General features: G+C 42.7%; 1 protein-coding gene across 4 annotated transcripts in view; it reads right to left on the bottom strand.

Annotated features, from left to right (window-relative positions):
- Window positions 1–6,978: 6,978 nt before the first annotated feature.
- The window catches only part of OXNAD1 (oxidoreductase NAD binding domain containing 1), a 36,537-nt gene continuing 18,810 nt past the window's right edge, over window positions 6,979–24,705 (bottom strand). For 3 of the 4 annotated variants that reach the window (XM_004773539.3, XM_045088939.1, XM_013046359.2), the window contains 5 exons: window positions 22,456–22,562; window positions 15,637–15,778; window positions 9,107–9,349; window positions 8,217–8,325; window positions 6,979–7,553 (listed from right to left, as the gene is read on the bottom strand). In XM_004773539.3, the coding sequence (XP_004773596.1) occupies window positions 7,399–7,553; window positions 8,217–8,325; window positions 9,107–9,349; window positions 15,637–15,778; window positions 22,456–22,562 (756 nt within the window). In that variant the 3' untranslated portion in view covers window positions 6,979–7,398. The remainder of the gene's footprint in view (window positions 7,554–8,216; window positions 8,326–9,106; window positions 9,350–15,636; window positions 15,779–22,455; window positions 22,563–24,705) is intronic. The other variant, XM_045088940.1, reaches the window with a different exon arrangement.

Genomic DNA, 24,705 nt, shown 5'->3' with positions numbered 1-24,705 from the left:
TATAAAGGCTTAATGAAGGTAAGAAACAGATTTCACTTACTGGGGTGAGTATTTAAAAAGCTTCCTGTAATGAGGCTCTGTTTGTGAACCTTGCTGGGTACCTCCGCTCTTGCTGACTCTTCAACAAAAAGAACAAGAAAATCATCCTGAAAGGAAAGACAACTGGCAAGCCTGCCAGTTTCTGGATCCATGAAATGCCTAAATTACTAACTACAGAAAACTCTGACTTCTGACAATTTAGCCGCTGTCTCAGTCCAGCCCACCTTAAGCCCCAATAGGCAAATGTTGTCAGTTTTCTTTCTTATTAATGGTGAATCCACCTTTTCTCCTGAGCCCCAGCTCCAGAATTTAATCAGCACTGTGGTGCACAAGTCCTCTACATCAAACCAAACTTTTCCCTTGCTTCAGTCCAAGGCAGTTTCCTCTTCTTTTGTCGACACTGGAGGTGCAAGCAACAGCCACCGCAACAGTGAATCAAAGACCTGAAGACAGCTAAGACCCTCCTTAGAGGGTCTCATCTCTCATCAGAATGGCCAACCTCAACTACCCCCCGGACCCCCGATCTCTAAGGCCCGTTTTTTTCCATCAGGAAATTGCAGAATGGTCATGCTGAAAGGGATGGTAAGTTGCATAGTCCCACCCACTTAACAGATCAGGAGAGCAGGGCATGGAGTGATGGTGAGTCGTGCAGGGTCCAAGTTGTAGAACAGGGAGGGATGATTCAGGTCTTTCTGTACCTGGCACCCTGTTCTCTCCAGCCTACCACACAGCCAACTAAACTTGCCTCATTCTTTATTTCTTCTCTCTAGGCTCCTACAGTCCCTAAAAACAGAGAGGCTTAGTTGGATTTTTAAAAAATCTCACTAACTGGAATGCTCTGGTAATGGGGTGATCTGGTTAAATGACTCTCTCTTTAAAAAAAAATGGTGGCCAGTCTATCCTGTTAATGGTGGGGACAACTTTGGAACAAGCTCAAGAATGCATCTATGGGGGCAGAAAGCCCTCCAAAAGGAGAGGAAGGAGACCAAGTCCCTGTCCCATAGTTCTAACTTTGTCACTACCAGCCACATGGTCTTGGGCAAACCACCTAACCAAGCAGTCTCATTTTTCTTTTTGGTAAAATGGGCAGGCATCATCACCCTGATTGGTCCGGCCTACTGCACATAAATGTGGATAATCTACTGAGATAAAATGAACAAGCATCAAATGTCAAGTACTTCTGTAGGACTCAATTGATATTAGAACTCTAACCAAAATCTAGACCACCAGTGAATTCAGTTAACCCCTGAGTTACTACTTCCCATCACTTTCCCTCTATAACTTTACCTGTGAAAAGGAGCCTATATCACTACGCATTAGATCTTTGTGTTTAAATAACCAGGAGATGAATAATAGGAGGTAAAGAAATACAGAACATACTAAAAAGCTAGAATAATTAAAACAGTGTTATAACAGAGCACAAACAAATAAGTAATCCTATGGAACAGACAGCCTAGGGAAGAAAAAAATCCATCTGTAGGTGGGAATTTCACATGTGATAAAGGAAGCATTTTAAATCATGGGGAAAGTGTAGACTATTGGATAAATGGTAGTGGGAAACTGGAGAGCAGTATGAAAAGGTCAGATGCCAATCCCTGGTCGAACACAAAAATTAATTCCCAATGGGTTAAAGACCTGCAAAGTATCAGTAGACTATATATGTAGAAAAGCTGAGAGAAAAGATAGGTATATTTGATTATTTGATTATATATATAGATAGATAGATAGATCTATATATCTATCTATCTATATATATAACATATTATATATATATATATTTAAAACTCTGGTGTTAAGTCATAACAAACAGAATTCAGCAACAAGTATCAGAGTAGGAAAAACATTTGCAACACATATACAGACAAAAGAGTTGCATTCATTTCTATTTTATAAAGACAAATCAGTAAGACATCAAAACAGACATAAAATGTGAACACACCATTCTAAAAAGAAATGGCTAAAATACTTCAGCTACTTCCTGGCATTTTTTTTTTTTTTCAAAAATCATCTTTGACTCGACTGACAGAGAAAATACACTTTAAAGACTTAGACAATCTAGTGTTGCCAGAAGGTAGAGAAACGGGTGCTTTCATACTCTATTAGAATATAAGGGGTGCCTGGGTGGCTCAGTGGGTTAAAGTCAGCTCAGGTCATGATCTCAGGGTCCTGGGATCTAGCCCCGCATTGGGCTCTCTGCTCAGCAAAGAGCCTGCTTCCTCCTCTCTCTCTGCCTGCCTCTCTGCCTACCTGTGATCTTTGTCTAATAAATAAATAAAATCTTAAAAAAAAAAAAAAGAATATAAGCCCATTAGGCATTTTACAGGGTAACTGGGCAATACCAGCCAACTTTTGATCCGGAAATGACATTTCTAGTAATTCAAGAGGAATACACGCATAAAAATTATACAAATAAGTTTGTTCACTGCAATGCTGTTTGTAACAGGGCCAGACTGGGAACAATCGAGAACAACCTAGAACAATCATCATTGAGATGCAGTTACATACACTGTGGCACACGCCCACAGTGCGGAGTGTGTGAGAAGACTGAAATTCACAAGCACACATATCTGTATATATATACAAGGTAAATACACTGTAAAATGTCTAATATCTAGTAATCTCTTTATATCGAAATTCATTCTAGGCCAGGGAGTGGGATGGGAGAGAAGAAAACTTTGGCAGTTTGGTGTACATACTTTTTCATATTATTTGATGGTTCACGATCATATTTATCAAGTAATTTAAAGAGAACAAAAGAATAGACAAAATCTTGGTATGCTGAACGCAAGTGAACTGGGACCCGGGGATAAGATGGAAGAGACAAGGTCAGGTTTATGGGCTCCTGTGGGATTTTTAAGAACCCGGAACAAACTGGACGGAGATGGCTGCTCGACAATGAGGAAGTCTGGATTCCTAAACACAAACACTTCTAAATGCATGCCTCGAGATGATGATGGGCTAGGAGATATCTTCCTGTGTCATCACTACGCTTGCTGTGGAGGCATACATTAGGAAAGAATAATATTAAAGATGAGGCATCTCAATATTTCTCTAAGATGAGAATAGAAAACGTCTTTGAGTTTCATTTAAAATAAAATGAAAGAACAGTGCTAGGGTTAAATTATCAGCATAAGATCATCTGCAGCACCCAGGAATGAAGGAAATTGCTGTTTTCCATCCAGAAAGGGGGAAAAAAAAAATCTCAGGCAGAGGCACACGACACTGGACAGAGCCCACATGCACGCATTACTGTTGCTCACATGAGCACATGAAAGCATACCTTCCAGAGCTGTGCACCCTGTAGAACCCTCCTGAGCACCGGCTCCAGAGTGTGGGCACAGCCCTTCCCACAGCCCCTCCCGCACCTCCACTCACAGGATGTCATCCTTTAGTGACTCCCCCCGCCAACCTTCTACAGCTTCTCTTTTGACCAGTGACTGGTGCAAAAAAACAACAAACAAACAAACAAACAAACTCTTCCCTACAAAGCATTTCCACTTTCAATCACAAAAAAATAGTTTTCCGAACTCCTTAACTTGCTCAAGATAACCTTATATTTTTCTGTCTTCAATGACTAGCTCAGTGACTGCACATACTAGACGCTCAATAAATCACACTTAACCGAGTTATCGTCCTCCAGAAAAAGGTATCATTTCCCCAAATGGCATCCCACTGAATGATTTCCTTCATAGCTTGTCAGGCTGTTACTTCTCTCAGCTTAAAAATACTGTTGTTTAGTTAACAGTACTGTACCAACTTACCTGTACTGTTGACTTCCTAGTTTGGGATAAATGCACCAGGGTTATGTAAGATGTTGATATTCAGAGAAACTGAGTAAAAGGTATATGGAAACCCTTTGCAACTCCTCTATAAAACTAAAATTATTTCAAAATAATGTTATAAAACAAATTTTTTTAAAAAATGAATGAAAAGGTGGGGGGAGTTCTCTCGACTCTACTTGGCTTTCCTACCCTTTCCTTCCTTTTATAGTAAAACTCTTTGAAACTATTATCTATACCCACTCATTATAACTTATTTTCTCTCAGTTGTTCCTAAACCCACTCCAACCTTCTTCTCATGCTTTTCCTTCTTTTGGGGATCACCAGGGACTTTCCAGTTGCCAAATCAATGGCCACTCATGGGAACTCATCCTTCCTATCCTACCAGCAACACGACACAGCTGGCCAGTCTGTCCTCCTTGAGACACTTTCCCCTTGTAGCTTCCTGATACCACACTCCCCTCCTTTTCCTTCTTCCTGCTTAGAGCACTGTAGGCACTTTGGACAGCCCCAACCCTCATCATCCCACACAGCCAACACACCCCCCTCACCCCCAACAAGCTAAGCATCAGAAAATTGGCCTTGGTAGATACCATCAAATGTACAAAAAGCCATGAGTTCATAATAATACTTTAAAAAAATCTCACTGGTAACCATCTTTGGATGTTGCTAGGGCATCAACTCATATTAGGCCAATTGATAAACAAAGGGGACTAAATCAAGCATCGATTCTGTCTTTCATCATTTTCCTAACAAGATTTTTGAAGGAGAGGCTACTGCCCCGAACCAGGGTTCCAGGGACCATCTTTATCTCAGAGCTCCACGTCTACCCGCAGATACCCTGTTGCTAAGGAATGGCAGACGATTTGGAAAAGACCAAGTATTCGATCCATTTCCTGGGGAGTGCTGGTGCTCACAGCAACATTTTAAGTTTGAGGAAGACTCATACATCAGCTTAAGCTCTCTCTTGGATATACCGTAGAAGGGTCTCCTGTCATAAGAAGAAACATCTTCTCACAGACTCAGGCTGGAAGGATCTTCCAGAATTCCTTTAACACAGCTCATCAGCTCTGGGCAGGTCTTTTCACCCACATGAGAAATATTTCTTAAGCACTTGTTGTGTGCCAAGCCAGTGCCAAACAAGACAAGGCCCTTCTTGGATGGAGGTTAAAGAGTGGACTAAACCCAAGTCATCCAGCCTCTTAAAATGCTTTAAGAGGACAACGAATAGCAAATTAATAACCCACTCAAGCAGGGCTCCTCCAAGCACTTTCTATGGTTTATCACATTTAATCCCCGTAACAGACCTAAGAGGTATGGCATATTATGTTTTATATGCGGTTGCAAGTATGTGCACACATGTGTGTAATTACTAACTGATGCATGCCACAGTTGAGTGACTCGCTCAAGGTCATCCATCTAGTAAGCAGTATGACTCAAGGGCTCTCTCTAGTCTACATTCTCAGCCACCACACTATGAATCCAAGCCACCCTGGCTGGCGCGAGCTCTGTCTGAGTACCAAAGAGATCCTGAGTAGCCCGGCAGACAAAAGCAATCATTCTTGGCCAGCCAACCAGAACTGCTGTCCAGCACTCAGCACCCGTAACGACAGAGCTGGTCCAAGACAAGGTCATGACCTGGCCCATCTCAGCAGGTTACAGAGAGTGACAGTGAGTCACTGGCAGGGTGGTGGGCAAGACTGGTGGGCCTTGCTCGGCAACCAAGGCAGGCAGGCAGGCAGACAGGCTGTGGTGGTGGGTGGACAGAGGCAGTGGGTGGCATCTCCCCAGGCTCCCATCTCATATTACGCTTAAGATGCTCACCCAGCACAGAAAGGCCTGGGTTGGCCACTTTCTCTATACCTTTCCTTCCCTGCCAGATGCTTTTGCCAGTCAGCACAAGAACCCCCTGCTGCTCCCACATCCCTGAATCTCAGGGTTCTAATGCTCCTGTGCATCTTAAGTGCTCAGCCCTAAAGCCCAGCCCTTGGGCCTGGGTCCTTTGGGGCCAACTGATGAGTCAGGGCTCCTTACAGTAGCCAGAGCTTCTCATATTCCCCTCACCTCTGAAACGCTGCTGACCTCTGCCTTGAATCAACTTTGAAATTCCCATCAGGGCAACAGCACCCTCCTTTCCTCCTGCTGAATTTAAATCTGGGATTGAAACAGTTGAGAAATGATCTCTGCTTAAAACTTGACAAAATTCAAAATGGGGCAGAGGCTGGAATACTGGTGCCAGCCATCATCAGGCCCCAAAAGTCAATGATGCCCCCAAAGTCCTCACACTGTAAGGCCCACAGCCCCAGAGATGACAAGGGCCAAGCTGTCTTTTCCCGGCAGCTCAGGAACAGAATCCCAGCTGGGGCTCCTGTGTCCCCAGGACTGATCTTTCTTTCTCCCCAGATTCCCTTTACCCTCACAGTGTTCTCCAAGCTGGTAGCCTTGGGCCCGACACTGTGTGTCACAGAAAGAATGGCCTGGCCTCAACCTATGCCCTCCTTTTGGATTTTATAAAAATCTAAACAAAAGTAAGGACAGCAGTCTACTTTCTAGCAGCTTCATTAGAGCAGCCTTGGGATGAGATAAGGCTTCCCCATTGTCTCTAACTATCCTGGAGACTGCCCCCAACCATGGGCTTAGCAAGGAGTTAAAGGTCATTTGATTTCTTTCAGTCATTTAACAAGTATGTGCTGACGAGCTGCTGGTGCCAAGAAGAACCCGGGCAAAGAAATGAAATAAAAGACAGGAAAACAGGATTTGGAAGTGGCTCTGTACCCCCTAATCAATCCTCAGCACATTCTTATAGCCAGCCAGCCTAGTCACTGAAGGCAGGTCCGACATAGAATCCAGCAGTCACCAGTGCCTTTGTCCCAAACAAGCAGCCGCCTCCTACACAGGCTGTGAAGGCAGGCGGCCAAGACGCAGAGCACAGGAAGGGTTTCGTTTGAGAAGAAACTAACAATTAGTCAGGATACATACTTAGGACATTCATTAACATTAAACAAACATGCCAGATACTCAATTCCCTAAAGCAGTTTTCCTCATAATCTTCTACTTCCAAACCCACCTTCGATGGTCTGAAGAAGCAAGGCTTCCAGGTATAGGAAGGTGAATGAAGACATTAAATATAAGAAATTTCAAAAGTAAAATTACTAGGAACTTGTTTAAATTTTAAGTTTATTGAGCATAAGATACAAAGGTTGCTATCAAATAAAGAGAGCTTACATTTTACACACAAAACGGCATTTTTATATGATTAAATTTAAGTCTATGTCTCCTTTTTCCCTAAAAGGAAAGAAACTCTTTATTGACCAAGATACATCATGAGATAATCAGTTATTAATAAAAGAAAATCAATAGAGTAAAAAATAATTTAATCAATGAAGTCTTTGTAAAAAATTTATCATCTGTCAGCTGGTTTCTTTCTTTTACACTCCATCTGGTCACTTAGTTCAGCCTTAAAAAAAAAAAAAAAAAAAGCGAAGCCGAGTAGGGGTAAATCCGTCGTGCCACAAATCCTGTCTCTGTTGCTGTCCTGAGGAGACTTCGCACCTTTCTCTTTTCTACCTTTGCCCGCTCCCTACCACCACTTCTCAAAGCAAATGTGTTCTGGGGGAACACGGCTGTTTTCCAGTTGCTTGGAGAAAAAGTCTGTCATTGGAGGTGGGCCACAAATATAGAACAAAGTCTCTTTCGAAACATGATCACTTATCTCCTTTTCCGTTATTCTTCCTTCTACCAGAAAAACAGAAAAACACCAAATAAGCCCAGCATGCCGGTACTGGAACAAGGAAGGACTAACCACAACTCAGCAGCGGGGTTTACTTCCAGTAACCCAAGTCCCAATAGTCCAGCGCAGACGCACTCACAAACCAGCACCTGATAGCAGCCCCGGGCGTCAGACCCAGGGACAGGGTGCACCTCCAGGTTCCCCAAGCGTACAGCGAGCCAAGCAGGGCGCTGACCACCATGCACTCTTCAGACAGGGCCAGTGAGCTTCCTGGTCTCTGGTAGAGATTCAGGACTGGGTTCAGCAAAGTAAATAAACTGTCCAAGCAAGGGGAAACCATGGCTAATTTAAATGACCATTAATGGCAATGGCATCAATTCAGTCGAGGCCGGAACATAAATTCTTTGTATGCATACTATAGCGATGACGCAAAGTTCCCTTTAAAGCATGTGGAAAATAAATTTTTAACATGGGCAGTAAGAACCCTGTATATAGTAAGTAAATCCCACCAAATCTCTCCTTTTTCCATGATGAATCACCTCCCAGTTCCCCAGGTAGGGACATTCCCAGCCGGCAGCTCCCGACAGGAAAGCGTCTTCCCTCCACCAGCTGCCCGGGGCCACCACACAACTGTGTGGAGAGAGTCCAGATCCCTCTAAGGGACTCACCCGTGATGTATGGCTTGAGTTCTGCACTGATTTGTGTTGTCTGTTTTGTAACATGCAAACGGCACACAATCTTCTCAGGAAATTCATTTACTAAATCGAGGATATTTTTCTGAAATGTCAAATGTATCTGGTCACACTACAATTTTAAAAAATCAAAACAGATGTGCATAGCCACTGCCGCTGAACCTCGACTCCCATTCTGCACACGTCTGCCACTCTCTCCACTTAGAGAGGTATTGTTTGCAGCCTAGCGGGCCAGAGCCTTCTGAGTACAGAAGGCTATTTGGCTTTAATTGAAATCTGAATATGCTAACAAGCATATTACTAACTCTCCGGGAGTTTTTTCTTTTCCCTTTTCCTCAAGCATTGGCAATTAAGCAGCAGTTTCACTGACCACAGTTGTCTGTTAACGGTTTCTGTTCTTTTGTTCATCCCTGCAGCTGCAAAGCAATCCAGAGTGAAAGGCTTCTCCTGTCCCATGTACTTCCTTTCAACAGACAGAACCGACGGAGGTTTCATTCACCCGGTGGGGGCCAAACTCGGTGCCTCTCACCTCTACCTGTACCCGTGAGCCCCTCTGTAGGTCTCCTGACTCCACAGCCGCTTGGGCTGTGGTGACCTTTCTGTCCATCTGCCCCCCGAGTCAGGCCCACCAAACCTGTCCTTATCCTGTCCTTTCACTGGAAGCCTCAACACTAGCTGTTTCGCTGTCCTGCCTAACAAGTGCTGCTTAACTCCCCACCTGAGCATGGTTAAGCCTTGCCATGCCTAATGTTGCAACGAACTCTTTTGGAGAAGACAGAAGTAATGGGAGGAAAGTTCCGTGGACGACTCACAGGCCGCCATGCGTTCGCTCAGGGCAGGCTAGGACACGTCTGCCTCTCCCTTACCTTAAACAGGAGCTCACTGGTGTTTTGGGCACTGTAGAAGAGCTTTATCGTCCCCATCTCATAGCCGCCTCCTTTGTCTGCCCATTCTCTATGCAGGTCGGCCGCGTGCCGCAGGATGGAGAGCAGAGGGTTAATTCCGACTCCCCCTGCAATCAACACGAGGTTTCTGGGGGCATCTGCAGGCTGTGGGTCAAAGAAGAACTCTCCGCCCACTCTCACGGCCACTTCCGAGTCAAGTGTACACTACGGCAGGAAGGAAAAGATCCATAAGTGCCTTGGGGCATAGGCCTTACACCTAATGCTCGTCTTTAAGAAAACGGACTACATCCGCCTCCTGCCTTTTTATCAGTGTGGAGCATGATTTTTACAGTCGCTCTCAGTTGTCGGGGGGGGGGGGCTGTGACCTGGTTCCACTTGTCCATTTCGTAGGCTGTTCGCTCCTCTGCCTTTGTGATCCATACTGCACAGCCGTTCCAGAACTGAGAAGAGGGGACTCCCTTCAGTCATGCTGCCACTTGTTCACTTCTTAGGTGATGAACCGGGCTGTGAGAGAGACACTGGACCCAGGGGACAGCTCTTAAGCAGGAGTTTCCTGAGTGGCGCTCCTTTTCTGGTCACAGCCATGGAGTGGGGACAGGCAGGTGGGGCAGGTGTCATTACACTGCGGCTGCCCTGGGCTGGTCAGAGAAGACTCTGGGTCCCAGGGAAGCTCCCTCCGGGCCACCAGCAGGGCACAGCCAGAGCTGCTGCGCAGGCTTAAGGCTGGGACTGCAGTGCTGATTGGGATGGTTTGCTTCTCTCTGGAGCAGCAAGAATGGGCAGCTAAGGCTTCCCTCACCAGGCAGCAACTACCATACCTGCCCACCCTTGAGCGCACCTGTTGGGTGAGGTCACTTAGGAAATACCATCAGAGCTGAACACACCAGTTCTCCATGGGGGTGACAGCAGCCCTGGAAGGAGGGGTTTGGGAAATACATGGTGATACTCTTTTATTGTCAGAATGGTTTGGAAAACCTGACTGGCATTTAGAGGGTAGGACCAGAGATGTTAGATGTCTTGTGAAATTAGCAGTGCCCTGGAGCTGGCTCCCACTCAGCTGATGGTGAAATTCTGAAGGATTTCATGAACCGGTATTTTTTTTTTTTTAAAGATTTTTTTATTTGAGAGAGAGAGAGGCAGCACAAGCAGGGGTAGCAGCTGGCAGAGGGAGGTGGAGAAGCAGGCTCCCATATGAACAGGGAGCCTGATGCAGAGCTTGATCCCAGGACCCTGGGATCATGACCTGAGCTGAAGGCAGATGCTTCACTGACTGAGCCATCCAGGCGCCCAGTGCACCAGTTTCTACTAGTAGTTTGAGATCAGCCATTGAGGGAGTATCTGCAATACAGAGATCAGCAAATCCTGCAAATCACGACTTTTCATACTCAGCCAGTTTAGCGGCACATCCTTGTCGCCAATGCACAGGACTGCCCTGCAGAAACTGCTGAATGGCCCACGGGACAGACATGGAGGTGAAAACTGGTTTGTAATGAACTGAGACTAGATCTTACTCATTTACAAAAAAACCAAAGCATTGTGTATGGATCTCATGGAGTGTGAATTTTCCAGAATGTACCCATTGTGTAGACTATACTCTACTGAATCCAGAACATCACCAGTATGTTCGTCACTGTTCTGGCCAACCACATGCCAGCTGGAAACCTGCATGTGTGGTTGTTCGTCACCACACAACCGCCTGTCCCACACACACCTGCAGACAGGGCACTCACGACGCTGATTCTATGCCAAGGAAAAGCCATCTGACCACTTCATTCTCTCTTCTAGTTAAGATCTGCCCAACCACTGATCTAGTGAAATAACATGGTCTGTGACTAGGAATCCCTTCTTTTTATTTCTCCCTGGCATTACACCTAAGAAAATTATGCCACCAAAAAAAAAAAAAAAAATCTTTCATGTGTTGATTACATTAACTTTGAATTTCATTTCAGGATAGTTCTAGAAAGAGGGCATTGGATCTGACAGGGCTGAGACCTCTAGTTTGGAGAAACTATACTGACATAGGAGTCAAAAGACTGAATTTTAATCACAGTCTATGAAATCCATCAAATTCCTTCATTTCTCTGAGCCTCTGCTGCCACATCTCTTAAATGGGTACCAATCCCTGTACTGCTCACCTAACAGGGCTGTGGTAGCTATCACGTGACACCGGGTGGGAAGGTACTCCCTGCTGGCATCGAGCTCTATTATAAGAGAGGGTTTTAGTCATTGAAGCTGCCAGTGAAGAAAAAGTGCTGGGGGTGCCTGGTCTCTTCTTCCCTGTCACTAAAAAACAATCTAGGACTAAAGAAATTTGTATGCAGAGCAAAGGTTTTGCTCCATTACATGTTCCTGATGTAAATCAACAAAATGAATTCCCTCCTAAGAAGCAATAAGTTGTAATGTGCTTTTTAAAGACCAAACCCTTAGCACTCACTCCTTGGCGCCCTGCATGGCAGGTAGGCAGTTAAGTACTTTTTGACGTGACTTTACTTTGGGGCTTTACAACTTAAAAGAAGAAGTCAAATCTCAAAGAAGAGTTAATCTCAGAGAAATAGAAGAAAAAATGAAAATTATTTTAATTCACAAAAGAGGTCCTTTCTGGTAGAAAACTATTAAAAGAAGGGAAATCCTTCCTCTGAGGGAAAAGAAAAACATCTAAACTTAATTTTAAATATGTGGGCCATTTTTATATGAAGGAGGATAGGTGGGTTTTATTTTTGACAAAAGAAATGAGCAGCAAGGGAGCATTCTGTGATGAATAAGTACAATCTAGAAATTACTACACCAGCCACCAAAGTGCTTTAAAATGCCCCTTCTTTGCAAGTTTCAAAAACAGAAGCTATGGTATGAGAAGTTCTGCCTAATGACGCCAACAGATTGAATCTCTCTGTCCCCTCCCTCCCAGTCTCACTTGCCTGTGCACCTCTCTTTATCCCTAAGAATCGAAGAGTAAAAGAGACGAAGAAATGAGAGAGAAATCGTTTTCCCCAATGGTCATCTTTAGCAGGCTTAGTAATGACAACAAAGTCTTTAGGATACTGTTTTTGAAACCAGAATATTTTTAAAACCTGAAAGTTGGCCAAAAATTTTTTTTTAAATAATAAAAAAAAAAAAAATAGAAGAAAAGAAAATGGGCCTGTCATCTCCTTAGTGACAAAATAATCTTAAATAGTCTGTCTTCTCATTTGCTAGCATCTGGAAAGAATGAAAAGCCATCTTTGTCTTTTATTGATCAATAAAAGCTGCCAGAGTAGCACGAACACAATACCTCGAGTACCGTACACTGTAATACAGAAGTGAGCAAAAAGACATTACCTTCCATTATGCAGCCATGTTTCGGGTATAGATTTTCTACTTGTAAAATAAACAACTTTTCCACAGCAACTGGAGCTCAGCACACTACAGGCATCTAGAACCCTTTACCCTGCCAGGAGCCCGAGCCAAAGCAGATAAAATAAAGGAAGACATTTATGGCACTTTATCCCATGTCCCAACAGAGCAGCCTGTTGCTACCCAGACATTCACGTGCCTCCATTGTCCACTCTAATGGCTTAATAAGACAAATCCTCAGGAGGAAAACAGCCACCTGAGAATGGCTCCAAGAAAAATCTGACTTCATAAGGGCTGTTTGCAACTCCCACCAGGCAGAGTGGAGCAGGCACTACAATTAAAATGTGCATTCAAGCAATGCCACTTGGGAGATTTTTTTACAGCCTCCAAGAGTAAGTTCCTTCATTGAAATGCCAATGAGGCATGAAACCAAGCAGGGGGCTGTGGAGCAGCACCAGGTCAGGTCACATGGGAGGCAGATAACCAGAGGGAGCTCCATGGCCCTAGGAGCAGAGATGGCCAAGCTCACCGCAACCCTGGGCAAGGGACGCACGGAAATCTTGCCGGTCCCACCCACATGGCATTTTTTTAGAGGCTCAGGATACAGCCTACAGACAGTAATGGGTGGAAATCCAAAAAGAATCTAAAAAGGAATGAGGCAGATGAGGACACATGGAAGGAATGACTCAGAAGGTCGGAGGGTAAAAATGTGACAGGATACACTTAGAATGGAAATGCTAAGGCAAGCAGCTGCCTTATTCTGAACAGATACAACTTGACATGTAAACCATAATTAGATTAGACATTTTTTGTGCCCCTATAGATTTAAAAACCTTTTATTTTATTTTTTTTTTTAATTATCTTGCAGTAAAACTTGCTTGGGGAAGCAGGGACGGAGTATAGTTCTGTGGATTTTAAGACACACATAGATATGCCTACCTCCCACCAAAACCAACATACAGAATAGTCTCATCACTCCCCAAACCTCCCTCTGCTTTCCCTCTATGCTCACACCTTTCCCTACTCCTAACCCCTGTTAACCACTCATTTGTTTTCCATCATTGTATTTCTGTCTTCCAGAGTGTGACAAAAATGGGATTATGGAGTATGTAACCTTTGAGACGGGCTTTTTTCCACTCAATATGTGGCCTCTGACACTCACCCAAGTGCAGTGCATCAGTGGTTCATCCATTTTTACTGCTGAGTAACAACACATTGTATGAATGGATTACAACTTGTTTATCCGTTTACCTCTTGAGGAACATTTGGGATCTTTTCAGTTTTTGATAATTATGAATAGAACGACTGTAAATGTTCACACACAGGTTTTTATATGAATAGAGCTTTCAGTTTCTCCCGAATAAAGATCCAGGAGCAGTATTACTAGGACTTAATAATAAATGTACATTTAATTTCATACAAAACTACCAAAATGTTTTCCAGATTGGCAGCAGTATCTAGCATTCCTGCTAGCAATATAAGCTATATAACAGAGTTCCAGTCACTCCACATCCTTACAAGCACTTGATATTGTCAGGATTTTTAACTTTAGTCATTCTAATAGGTGTATAGTGATATCCCACTATATCCAGTTTTAAACTGCATTTCCCTAATGGTGGTCAACATCTTGCCATTGCCTACTAGCTGTCCTTATATCCTTTTTAGTGAAGTGTCTATTCAGTCTTTTGCCCATTTTTAAATTGTGCTTTTTTTCCATTCTGCTGACTTTTCAGAGTTCTTTATGTATTCTGGATATTACATATCCTTTGTTGGACATCTAATGTGCAAATAACTTTCTCTGAGTCTGCAGCTTGTTTCTTAACATTCTGTTAACAGTGACTTTTGTAGAAAAACGTTTTTAATTTTTATTAAGTCCTGTAAATCAATCTCCTCTTTTACAGATCTGGCTTTGGGTGTCATGTCCTAACACATCTGCCCTCAAGTTCAGAATATTTCCCATGTTTTCTTCAAAAATTGTTATAGTTTTGTGTCCTACTTAGATCTACAACCTATTTTGCGTGAATTTTCAACATATAGTAGGACACTTAGGACAAAGTTGGTTTTTTTTTTGCATATGGATAAACAACTGTTCCAGCACGATCTATATGCTGAAAAGGCTATCCTTTTGGCACTGAATTTCTTCAGTGCTGTCATCAAAAATCAAATGACCATATGTGTGTTGGTCTACTTCTGACCTCATTATTCTGTTCCATCAATTTTATGTGTCCATCTCTTTACCAAGACCACACTATTTTGATTACTGTAGCTTTAATTTTAAATTTGAGCAATGTGATTCTTGCCACTTTATCCTTTTCCAAAACTGTTTTAGCTATTCTAGTCCTTTGCCCTTCCATATAAATTTTAAAATCAGTTTATCTATAGCTACACTCTCTGTCCTGGTACATTCCTTTCTGGCAAAGGAGGTAAGAAGATGGGCTGGGATGGGACGGAGGTTGTTGGTAACTACAGAAGGCACACTCTAGAAATAAAAGGAATGGTCGAAAACTAGGAAGACAACTGATTTGTGCTGAGCTCATTCCTTGTTATCAGAGTTTTCAGAGATAACGAACAGTCAGCTTATGTGGGATTGTGTCAGGTCCCATGGTGAAACATGAGTGATAAGCCACAAATGTGGATTTCCTGCCAGGATCCCATGTGAACAGCTCTCCACAGAGGTAAAAGCACCATGGATTTAGCCGCACTCAGCTGTGGGCACAAGTGGGATGTAATCAGAAACCACTACCTTTCCAAATGACAGAACAAAGTTCAATTCCTTTTACTTAAGATACTTAGGGGACAAAATAACCTGATTTATAGATTTACCATTTACAAGACATACAGACAGAGGGCCAATGTAAAGAAACTTAAAGTAAAATGTTTCAATAGTAAAGTAGTATTCAAATTCAGTATTCAACTGAACACTGGTAACCTGGAAGATATTTTAAGATCCCAAAGTATTTTTGCATCTTCCTTAAGGCATCAGAAAGTTTCTGCTTCTTTGACCATTATGGAGTCTGAGTTCTGGGTGTGGGGGAGCTCACTGTGAGCATGTACCCCTCCCACTCAAGCCTAGGTTTCTTAGGTGCATTAAGTGAGTTGAGCACAAACTTTGTGGGTAGGCAGAGATGCCCAGATCTCTAAGTTTAAACAAGTTTGCTCACCTGATTGTGAATCCAGAGAGCAGGAGGGTGGTTCGTATATTTCACTGCCAATTCTATCATTCTTTCTTCTTCTAGCAGTCTGGGGCTGGAGCATATTGAGAACCCACCAACCACTGAGACTCCTGGGATAAAGAAATCAACCCTATAAAGAAAGGCAAATAAAGTGAAAGTGGGCAACAAGATAACCAAAACTGACAAACTTTAAGCTAGTTAAGAGAAAAGATAAAATTAGTAAAATCAAGAGTAGAAGAGGGGACATCATCACCAACCTTACAAAAATAGAAAAGGTTATTACAGGAATTCCATGAACAACTATATGACAAAAATTTGGGTAACTTAGAGGAAATGGATACATTCCTAAAAAGACAGAAATTACCAAACTGGATTCAAGAAGACACAAAAAATCTAGACCCCTAACAAGTAAATTTAGTTAATTTCAAGACTTATAGAAAGAAAAGGATAGGCATCACTGGTGAATTCTACCAAACATTGAAGAATGCTAATCTTTTACAAACTCTTCTCAAAAAACCAGAAAAGAACATTTACCAACTCATTCTATAAGACAGTATTACCCCGCTACCAAAACCAGACAAAGATATAAGAAGAAAAGAAACTACAGTTCAATAACCCTTGTGAATATAATGCAACAATTCCAGGAATACTAGGTTGGTTTAACATCTGAAAATCAATCAGTGAAATACACCACTTAGTAGAATAATGGGCAAAACCTAGGTACCAACTCAATAGATGCAAAAAAAAAAAAAAAAAAAAAAAAAAGCATTTGACAATATTTAAGACCCTAACATATAAAAATACTCAAGAAACTATGAATAAGTAAAAACTTCCTTAATCTAATAAAGGACATCTATAATATATCCAACATTTAACGGAGAAAAGCTACAGGTTTCTCCCCTTAAGAAAGAAACAAGACAAGGATGTCAGTGCCTACCACTTCTTTTTAACACTGTACTAGAGGTTCTAGCCAAGGCAATTAAGCAAGAAAATGAAATAAAAGGTATGAGATTAGAGAGGAAAAAATTGCAGATGACATGATGTTGTATACAGAAAATCCTCAGGAGGGCGCCTGGGTGGCTCAGTTGGTTAAGCAACTGCCTTTGGCTCAGGTAATGATCCTGGAGTCCCGGGATCGAGTCCTGCATCAGGCTCCCTGCTTGGCATGGACCCTGCTTCTCCCTCTGACCTCTTCCTTCTCATGTTCTGTCTCTCATTCTCTCTCTCTCAAATAAATAATACAATAAATAAATAAATAAAATCTTAAAAAAAATCCTCAGGAATCTATATCTACTATAAGGATATTAGAACTAACAGACAAGTTCAAATAGTGTTGCAAAATACACGAGTAATAAAAATCAATTGTATTTCTATACACTAGCAATTAACAATCTAAATATGAAATTAAGAAAAATAATTTTATTTACAATAGCATAAAAAAGAACAAGACAACTGGGAATAAATTTAACAAAGTAAATATATAAGACTTGCAAACTGAAAAATTACAAAACCTTATGGAGAAAAATCAAAGAAGATCCAAATAAATAAAACATCTAATGTTCATGGACTGAAAGAAAAATATTAAAATGGCAATACTCTCCAAACTGACCTACAAAGCCAATGCAATATCTATCAAAACTCTAGCTGGTTTCTTTGCAGAAAATGACAAGTTGATCATAAAATTAATATGGAAATTCAAGGAATCCAGAATTTAACTATAATCTTTTTAGATTTATATCTTGTCTTAAATGAGCAGGAAATAGAGGTGGCTGAGTGGCTCAGTCAATTAAGCACAGTACTACTAATGTCTACAACACAAACATCCAATCTAGATGTTTCTGTGTCACCAAAGAGCAAAAGTATCACTTATCCCCATTTTATTTTCATGTAAGCCAGGAGGCCTACATGAAAATCACACTGTGTTCTCTACTGATTTGATTTATGACCTTAAAAGATGTTCTCTTCTGATCTTTGGCCTTAAACATCTGGACATTCTCTGAGTCTTAAAAAACCAGTCTGGACTGCAAGTGCTACAGAAAAGGTCCCCAGCATACTTTTGTCTATAGTCACTTGATTCTTTTCCACCAATATTTTTATTTCCTTTTCTTTTTTTTAAAGATTTTATTTATTTATTGGACACAGAGAGAGCAAGCGAGCACAAGCAGGGGGAGCAGGAATGGGAGAAGCAGGCTCCTGGACCCTGGGATCATAACTTGAGCTGAAGGCAGGTGCTTAACTGACTGAGCCACTCAGCCACTTCTATTTCCTTTTCATTTCAGACAAGATATAAATCTAAAAAGACTATAGTTAATATTTATTAACACAGATGCTGTATGCTCTCCGAGAAGAAATATAATAGTATTTCCACAGCTTCCATGTTTAAAAAAAAATAAGTTAATTGATGAGCTACTCTTGCGGCTTCATCTCCTGAACTCTAGCGCCCTCTGCTGCTTGATGTTGATCAAGACCATTGTCTCAGGTGAGTGAAAGGGGATCCTTCTCTAGTAACTTTGGAAAGCAACCTTTAAAAAAAATAAAAGGACTCCTTCATTAAATGCTACAGAATTCAAATGACATAAAAACTTCACCTGATGGATTTAAGAAAATATGCATGATACATATTTAATGAAGCATCTGTGTAAGAAAAATTTTAAGTTTTAAGCACACACAAACACGTACACTTAAAAATGCCCCTTGCAAGATCAACATTCTTGAAGCCGAGAGCTGAGGCACCTACTCCACTCTCAGGTGAGTATATGTTAGAAGAACTGGGAGGAAGAGTCTGTTTCTGTAGTGAAGCCGCATATCCATATCCAGCTGTGACCCCAGGCAGGCCCGTCCTGCCCACAGATGCTGCCCAGTGCCTGGCACACAGCAGACACAGAAGTCGTGGCTGAATGTCGATGCTTTACCATGAGATCCTAAAACTCTTTAGTCCTCAGTGTGAGGCTTGGAGGCCCTGCCTCATCACCTGGCCGCACACCACAGAGAGCTCCTGCTCATGATCTACAGGCACCGCTGTCAGTGCCAGAGGTAGAGAAGCCAGCATGTCTGGATTCCTGCCCTCAATAAACTCACCCTAACAGGAGGAAAACTAACAAATGTAATTACATGGGCTCTGACAAAAATCTGCTTGGAGGACAGAAAAAGCCCATCACTTAAGACCTGTCTGGAAGAACTGGTATTTAGTGTAGATTTCTTCGTAGCTCCTACATACGTGATTCTGATTTTATCAAGAAAATACTAATAAAACCACTATTTTATTTTTTAAACATCTGCTTGGAGGGGAGGAAAGCAGAGGAAGAAGCAGTCAATTCTAACAGGCGAGGAAGGATTAACAAAAACTTCAGAGGAGTCTTAAAAGACGTACAACACTCACCAGACAAGCATGGAGGAGGACCCAGTCTGAGCAAGGACACCAAGGACTGCGGCACTGTCTCTATACTGAGAGACCCGGGGCTCTCACACGTGAGAGGCAGGGCTGCCGAATGCGGCCATGTAGGTTAGATGCTGTCTACAATGCAGCGGCTGGGCTTGAGGGAAGGGGTAGAGTCCTTTTTCTCCAATCTTACTCCTCTCGTCTACTTCTTCTTGGAGTCCTTCTCTCAGTCACTTTCCAACATGAAAACTATGTTCTCTCATATTAAGTCAAAGACCTTGCTCTTTCCAAAAATGCTCTGGCCTTGCTTCCTTCCCCTCAGTGCCATGCAAGCCCAAGTGTGGAATGCGTACTGACTAAGCAGGAAGGGTGCCATCTTAGTGGAGATGCGCACTCATCCACTACTATCTGGCCTGCTGCTCTTCCAAACAGCAGGGGAACCGGCCAAGGAACTAAGAACTGGAATCTGTCCCCTGGGCCTCACCAGCACAGATGACTTAACTGACTGAGTGAAACACCAGCTATAACAAAAAGCAAAAGCAAACTAATGAAGTTAAACATTAGGCATTGTGTTAAACACCTGACATATCCCAAAACAAAGGAATATTACTATTCCCTCTTTAAAGACATGGAAACTGAACTCAGAGAAAGAAACTACCCACAACACAGAACTAGAAAAGCCAGCATGTGAGTCATGTGGTCTCCAGAGAACTAGGCATAAGACACTGTAGTAGAGACTCTCTCAGGGGATGGACCCCGCCCACAGCAGTGAGCTCCGCAAGGAACACTGAATCTGCCAACCTTAGGCACACAGACACTAAGTGAGTAGCTCCTACATTCGTGAGGACTGCTGGTGGCACTCTAGCCCCAAGAGAGAATCCCGATCTTTCTATTATTAGGAAGGAGAACTGATTAGGTCAAGAGTGGGACTCATGAAGGAGCTAAATGCTAGGCAGTGGATCTACTGGTGATAAAAACCTAAAAGTGGATTTAGTCCTGCTCCTAGGAGCAATGGTTTTGAGGGAGTACCCTCTTTCAACCTTTCTCTTTAGATTGGATTTGAGTTCTTGGAACTGGTTTCCCAGTATAGGAACTAGACCCCTCTGTATAGCACCGGAAGAGCCCCAGAGGCTGATGTCAGGTCTATACTGAAGGTGTCTACCTGGAACTCTGTGCCCAAAGTTCCAGAACATTCATTCACTTATTTAGAGGCCAGTCTAGAGCCTCCCCGTCAGTCTGGCATGTGTCAGAGGCGGCCAGTGGTTAGGAATTCAGAGACGTGCAATCATGGCCCAATCTCTGACCCCGAAGATAAGCCTCAGAACAACCCTCTTACCCCTAGTAGCACTCCATTCCAATAATCCTAACTGTACCAGCTGCCTGGAAGCTACAGCCATACTGTCTCTCTCTCCCTGACCCTTCCTTTCTTCCCCAGAATGCCACACGGAGCTTACTACCAAGCTGATGACCTCAGAGAGCACAGAGCGAAAGCCATCCCAGCAACAGCACCGAAGATGCAGACATCACCAACCCAAGCAAATGGCCATCCTGTAACCAAGCAGTCAAATATCCGAAGGAACTTAGAATCCCCAGAGCCACACATTAAGTCAGTGGTAAGGGAGCAATCTTTTAAAAGGGGACATTCAGATGCCAGGAATGAATACTGATGGACACCTGGCAGGGAAAGGTCGATTGGTACTTAATAGCCAGAGATGACCTTCAAGACATCTGCCCTCTGGAGCAGGGTTCGTCAGGCACATTCTAAAGCCAGTCCCAACATCAGTGAGATTACCAAATCCATTCATCGATATGGGATACAGAATACCAACCCTGAAAAATTTTACCTTGAAGATCACAAGGGAACCCTATTTGTTTCTGTATCACTAAAAATACCACTACATATTTTTCTGATCTGGTAACTGCAGTTCGCAAGAGCTAATACACTTGCAGGCACACGAAGGTAGCAGCATTATAAACCAACACCCGGGCCTTCTCTAATCCAGAGTCTTGGTGCAATCCAGAGCCAAAGGCCCAGAGACAATGCTTCGCACGGGACCCAAACGCTTTCACAGAAGGCAAGTATGGAAAGACAGATCACTACAATTAAAGTTTCCACTTTTCAATGGAATAACTGCTTAACTATTTTTGAAGGGTAAAAATGTTGCCCGCCCCCCTAAAACAGCCCAAATGCATTTAATATGTATCACTGAACATGTGCAAAGATTGCAGTAAATTGCCTCACAAACGCAAATTAGTGCAATCAGCATCTTGTTTTCTAGTTCTAAATTCAAAGGCAAACTATTAACACAAGACTGCTCTCTCGCTATTATCACACATCCTCCTCCTAACAAAACCGCATTTCCAGATGGACTGCCAAAATTAGTCAAGTGACTCCTAAGAAACACTAACTACCAAGATTGACACACCAGAAATTCACTTAGAAATGAATGCTTTATTTAAATAAAGGAAACATACACCCAAACACACCTTTCCTAAGGAAATACAAGCTGCTTTATTTACAACTCCACTTGAATTGCAACTCAGTGAGGCCACTCGCAGGAACAGTGGGACAGCTGGGCCTGTCAGTATTCTGACCAGTCCCAGACCACCCCATTCAGCAGGGAGTCAATCCGGGCAAAATCAGGAGCATGGTGCAGGTTGGGCCCGACTGGGGAATCCTGATAATAGATTCAGCAAAAAATTTATATGCAACTCAGACAAGTAAGGCAGGAATTCAGTCGACAGGGTGGTCAGCTCTGTGACCTAACTGGGCATTCTTCTTTCCAGACTGCTGTGTTTACTCTCTATCTGATACAACAATTAATTTTTAAAAATGTATCCATCCCCAACAACAAATAATCAAGCAGATTAGATTATTCCAGTGCATTCTATCATAGCAACCATTTCTAAAGAGCATAATCATCAATTATCAGGTCCATGGCTCAGAACTAAGCTTTGTTTCAATCTACAAAACTGCAGGCAGCAATTTTCATCTATGACTGAGAAGGTCAAGGGCTTAAAACCAAGGTGAGCTCTGGGGCAAGGAAGGGAATCAGATTCTTCATGTGGAAAGAAGGCTCCTCCTGAATGGGGATGGTCTAGAATTCCTATTACTCAGGAGAAACAGCTAGCCACAGTAGTCCTTTCCGGAAGAAAATATAAGCCCTTCTAGGGGCACCTGGGTGGCTCAGTTGGCTGGGCATCCAACTCTTAGTTTCGGCTCTGGTCATGATCTCAGGGTCATGGGATCAAGCCCCGCATCCGGATTCCACACTCACGACAGTCTACTTGAGATTCTCTTTCTCTTTCTCTCCAACCCTCTCTCCCTCTTCCTGCTCTCTTTCTCTAAATAAATAAATAAATAAGCCCTTGTCATTGACAGCACCTTCTTGAACACACAACACTACAGAAACAGAAAAGCCACTTACCACTGGCCAGCTTTAAAAGAAAAGTCTTTATCTGCAACAAGCAGGCGGAGCCTCTTCACAGATGGCGACTCATTCGCAGCCCCACACACCTTAGCAGCTGACACGACCTAGAGTCAAGAGATGATCTGTAGCTGAGGTTAGTGTGTCTACACACCAGGAACAAATAGTGGCTTTCTGGCAACTAAGGTTTGTTGAAATCTACAAAGACGTGATTTTTGAAAACTATAAAAAAAGGAAAAGCACACTTTGCTTTAAAATGCTGCCCACCACCTGGTGAACAAATTTAATTATAATTTAATTATTTTTGAGAGACTTGCTATCCTACTAATTGAATTTTATTCTGCAGACAAAATTCATCTCTTAAAGGGGCTGTTTAATAAGTGTTGGTTTGTTGAGCACCTAGTACGTCCCATGTACCGGGCTGGGTCATCTGGAAAGAGCCTGGGGGAACGGGAGCCCTGTGAACCACCTGCCTAGCGGGAGTATGTATGACATACATAAAGTGAAACCCACCGTAGTTTATGAGCTTGTGTGTGTTCTGAGCCTGTGAGAAGTCCAGGACTAGTAAATTTCAGAAATTACAAGCAAGCACTTTTTTTTTTTAGCAATTTCAGTCTGTTGAATCTAATTATGGACAACAAATTGGGTTTGTACTCCCTATGTTTTCATTTTTTAAATTTTTTCTAAATCAGTGTTGATTATCTTTGACAAAATACAATCAGTGCACAACCTCTGAACTGTATCAAAACAGTCCTTCACTACACTATTAGAAGCACTATTCAAAACACTATTCTGGTTTCTAGAAAATCCTAAAGTGTGAGCTAGGCTCTCCTCAGTGTCATCCACACCTCAGCATCCCCCAAATTCAAAATGCCTCTACTTCCTCCTTCCTTTTTTGTTTCTTCTACCTTTGAGTTTTTCTTCCTCCTGAAATCTGGGGTATTTTCATGACAGAGGAGAAAAGATAATATGACTCTTTCCTTGACCTCTGACTGCCATTCAACTCCACTTCTGGAAGCAAACAAAAGCAGTAGCAGGTGACCAAAACACAGTGATTCTCCTCAGATGGTGTCAGCTTCACTGTTTCATCCAAGCGTGCCTTGGAAAGTTGTCAAGATCAAAGGACCTCACACCCTAAAGCTGGCTCCTTCTGTCCCTTTCTCTAACAGGCCTCAGTCGAATCCAACTACCAGTGGGAAACAACTTATAAAAACCCACTGCAAAGTTCTCCAGATGGTTGGTCTCCCTCATCAACTCAAAACATCTCTGGAAATGTCTTGCTCCCATAAAATCCCTTGCCTCTTTTCCTCTGGATTTTTGCCAGTCTTCCTTCTCCTCTTCCTGAGAGCAAGTGGGGTGTCCACACCGAGCTTCTTCCTGCACTTCTGGTCCTAGTCTTACCCTCCCTCTCCGAACCAGGGTTGCACCTACTCCCACCGGCCCCTTCCTTCAGGGTAATGACTCCTCCCCTTAGACCTCTTGTTTATCAGACACGGTACTTACTGCCATTTGCCTGCCCTAAACAGTTCAACGACAGAATAAAAAGCAGCAGCATAGTGTGGCTGGTGACAGCTCGGGCTCTGTCACCACACTGTCGCACACTGCCTGGTATGTAATCGTGCCCCCAGCACACACTTAGCAGCTGTGGGCCTCTGGGCACATTACCTAGTCCCCCCTCGGCTATAAATAAGATCAATACCTGTATCTCAGAGCTGCAGGGGGAAGTAAAGAAGTAATACGTGCAAACTACTTATAATGCTGCTGCTCATAGTAAGTACCCATTCAATGTTGGTTATAATGTATCTTAATACATTCATTATAATTAGCTTATTAGTGTTTATTATATTATATTATATTATATTATACATTACCCTATATTCATATATTGATATCTATACAAAACTACCCCAGGGTTGCCACGCAGGCCCTCATACACTGAGTACTGCACACCCCCGGGGGCCTATTATCATGAACAACACTAAGCACCTATAAAGTAAAGTGGTCTTGTACCACATCCTAGCTATTTGCCAGAACAGACTTCAATGCCATACTGTCTTTAAGCTATTTTAGAAATCTTGTCTTTAATCTCTGGCTCTACTGATACTTCCTCATTCAACAGTATCTTCTCCATCCATGACACTCTTGGTCAACACAGCTAACTGGGCTCCCACTCTACAGCAACAACTTCTAAAGTGCACGGACACCTGCCTGAACAACCAAATTCAAATGTCCAGGCTCCGTTCTGCCCCT

Source organism: Mustela putorius, unplaced genomic scaffold (assembly GCF_011764305.1).
Source record: "Mustela putorius furo isolate JIRA1106 unplaced genomic scaffold, ASM1176430v1.1 tig00003834_pilon_pilon_pilon, whole genome shotgun sequence".
NCBI lineage: Eukaryota > Metazoa > Chordata > Mammalia > Carnivora > Mustelidae > Mustela > Mustela putorius.
The sequence above is the reverse complement of the archived record's forward strand: the minus strand, read 5'-3'. Positions and strand labels throughout refer to the sequence as shown.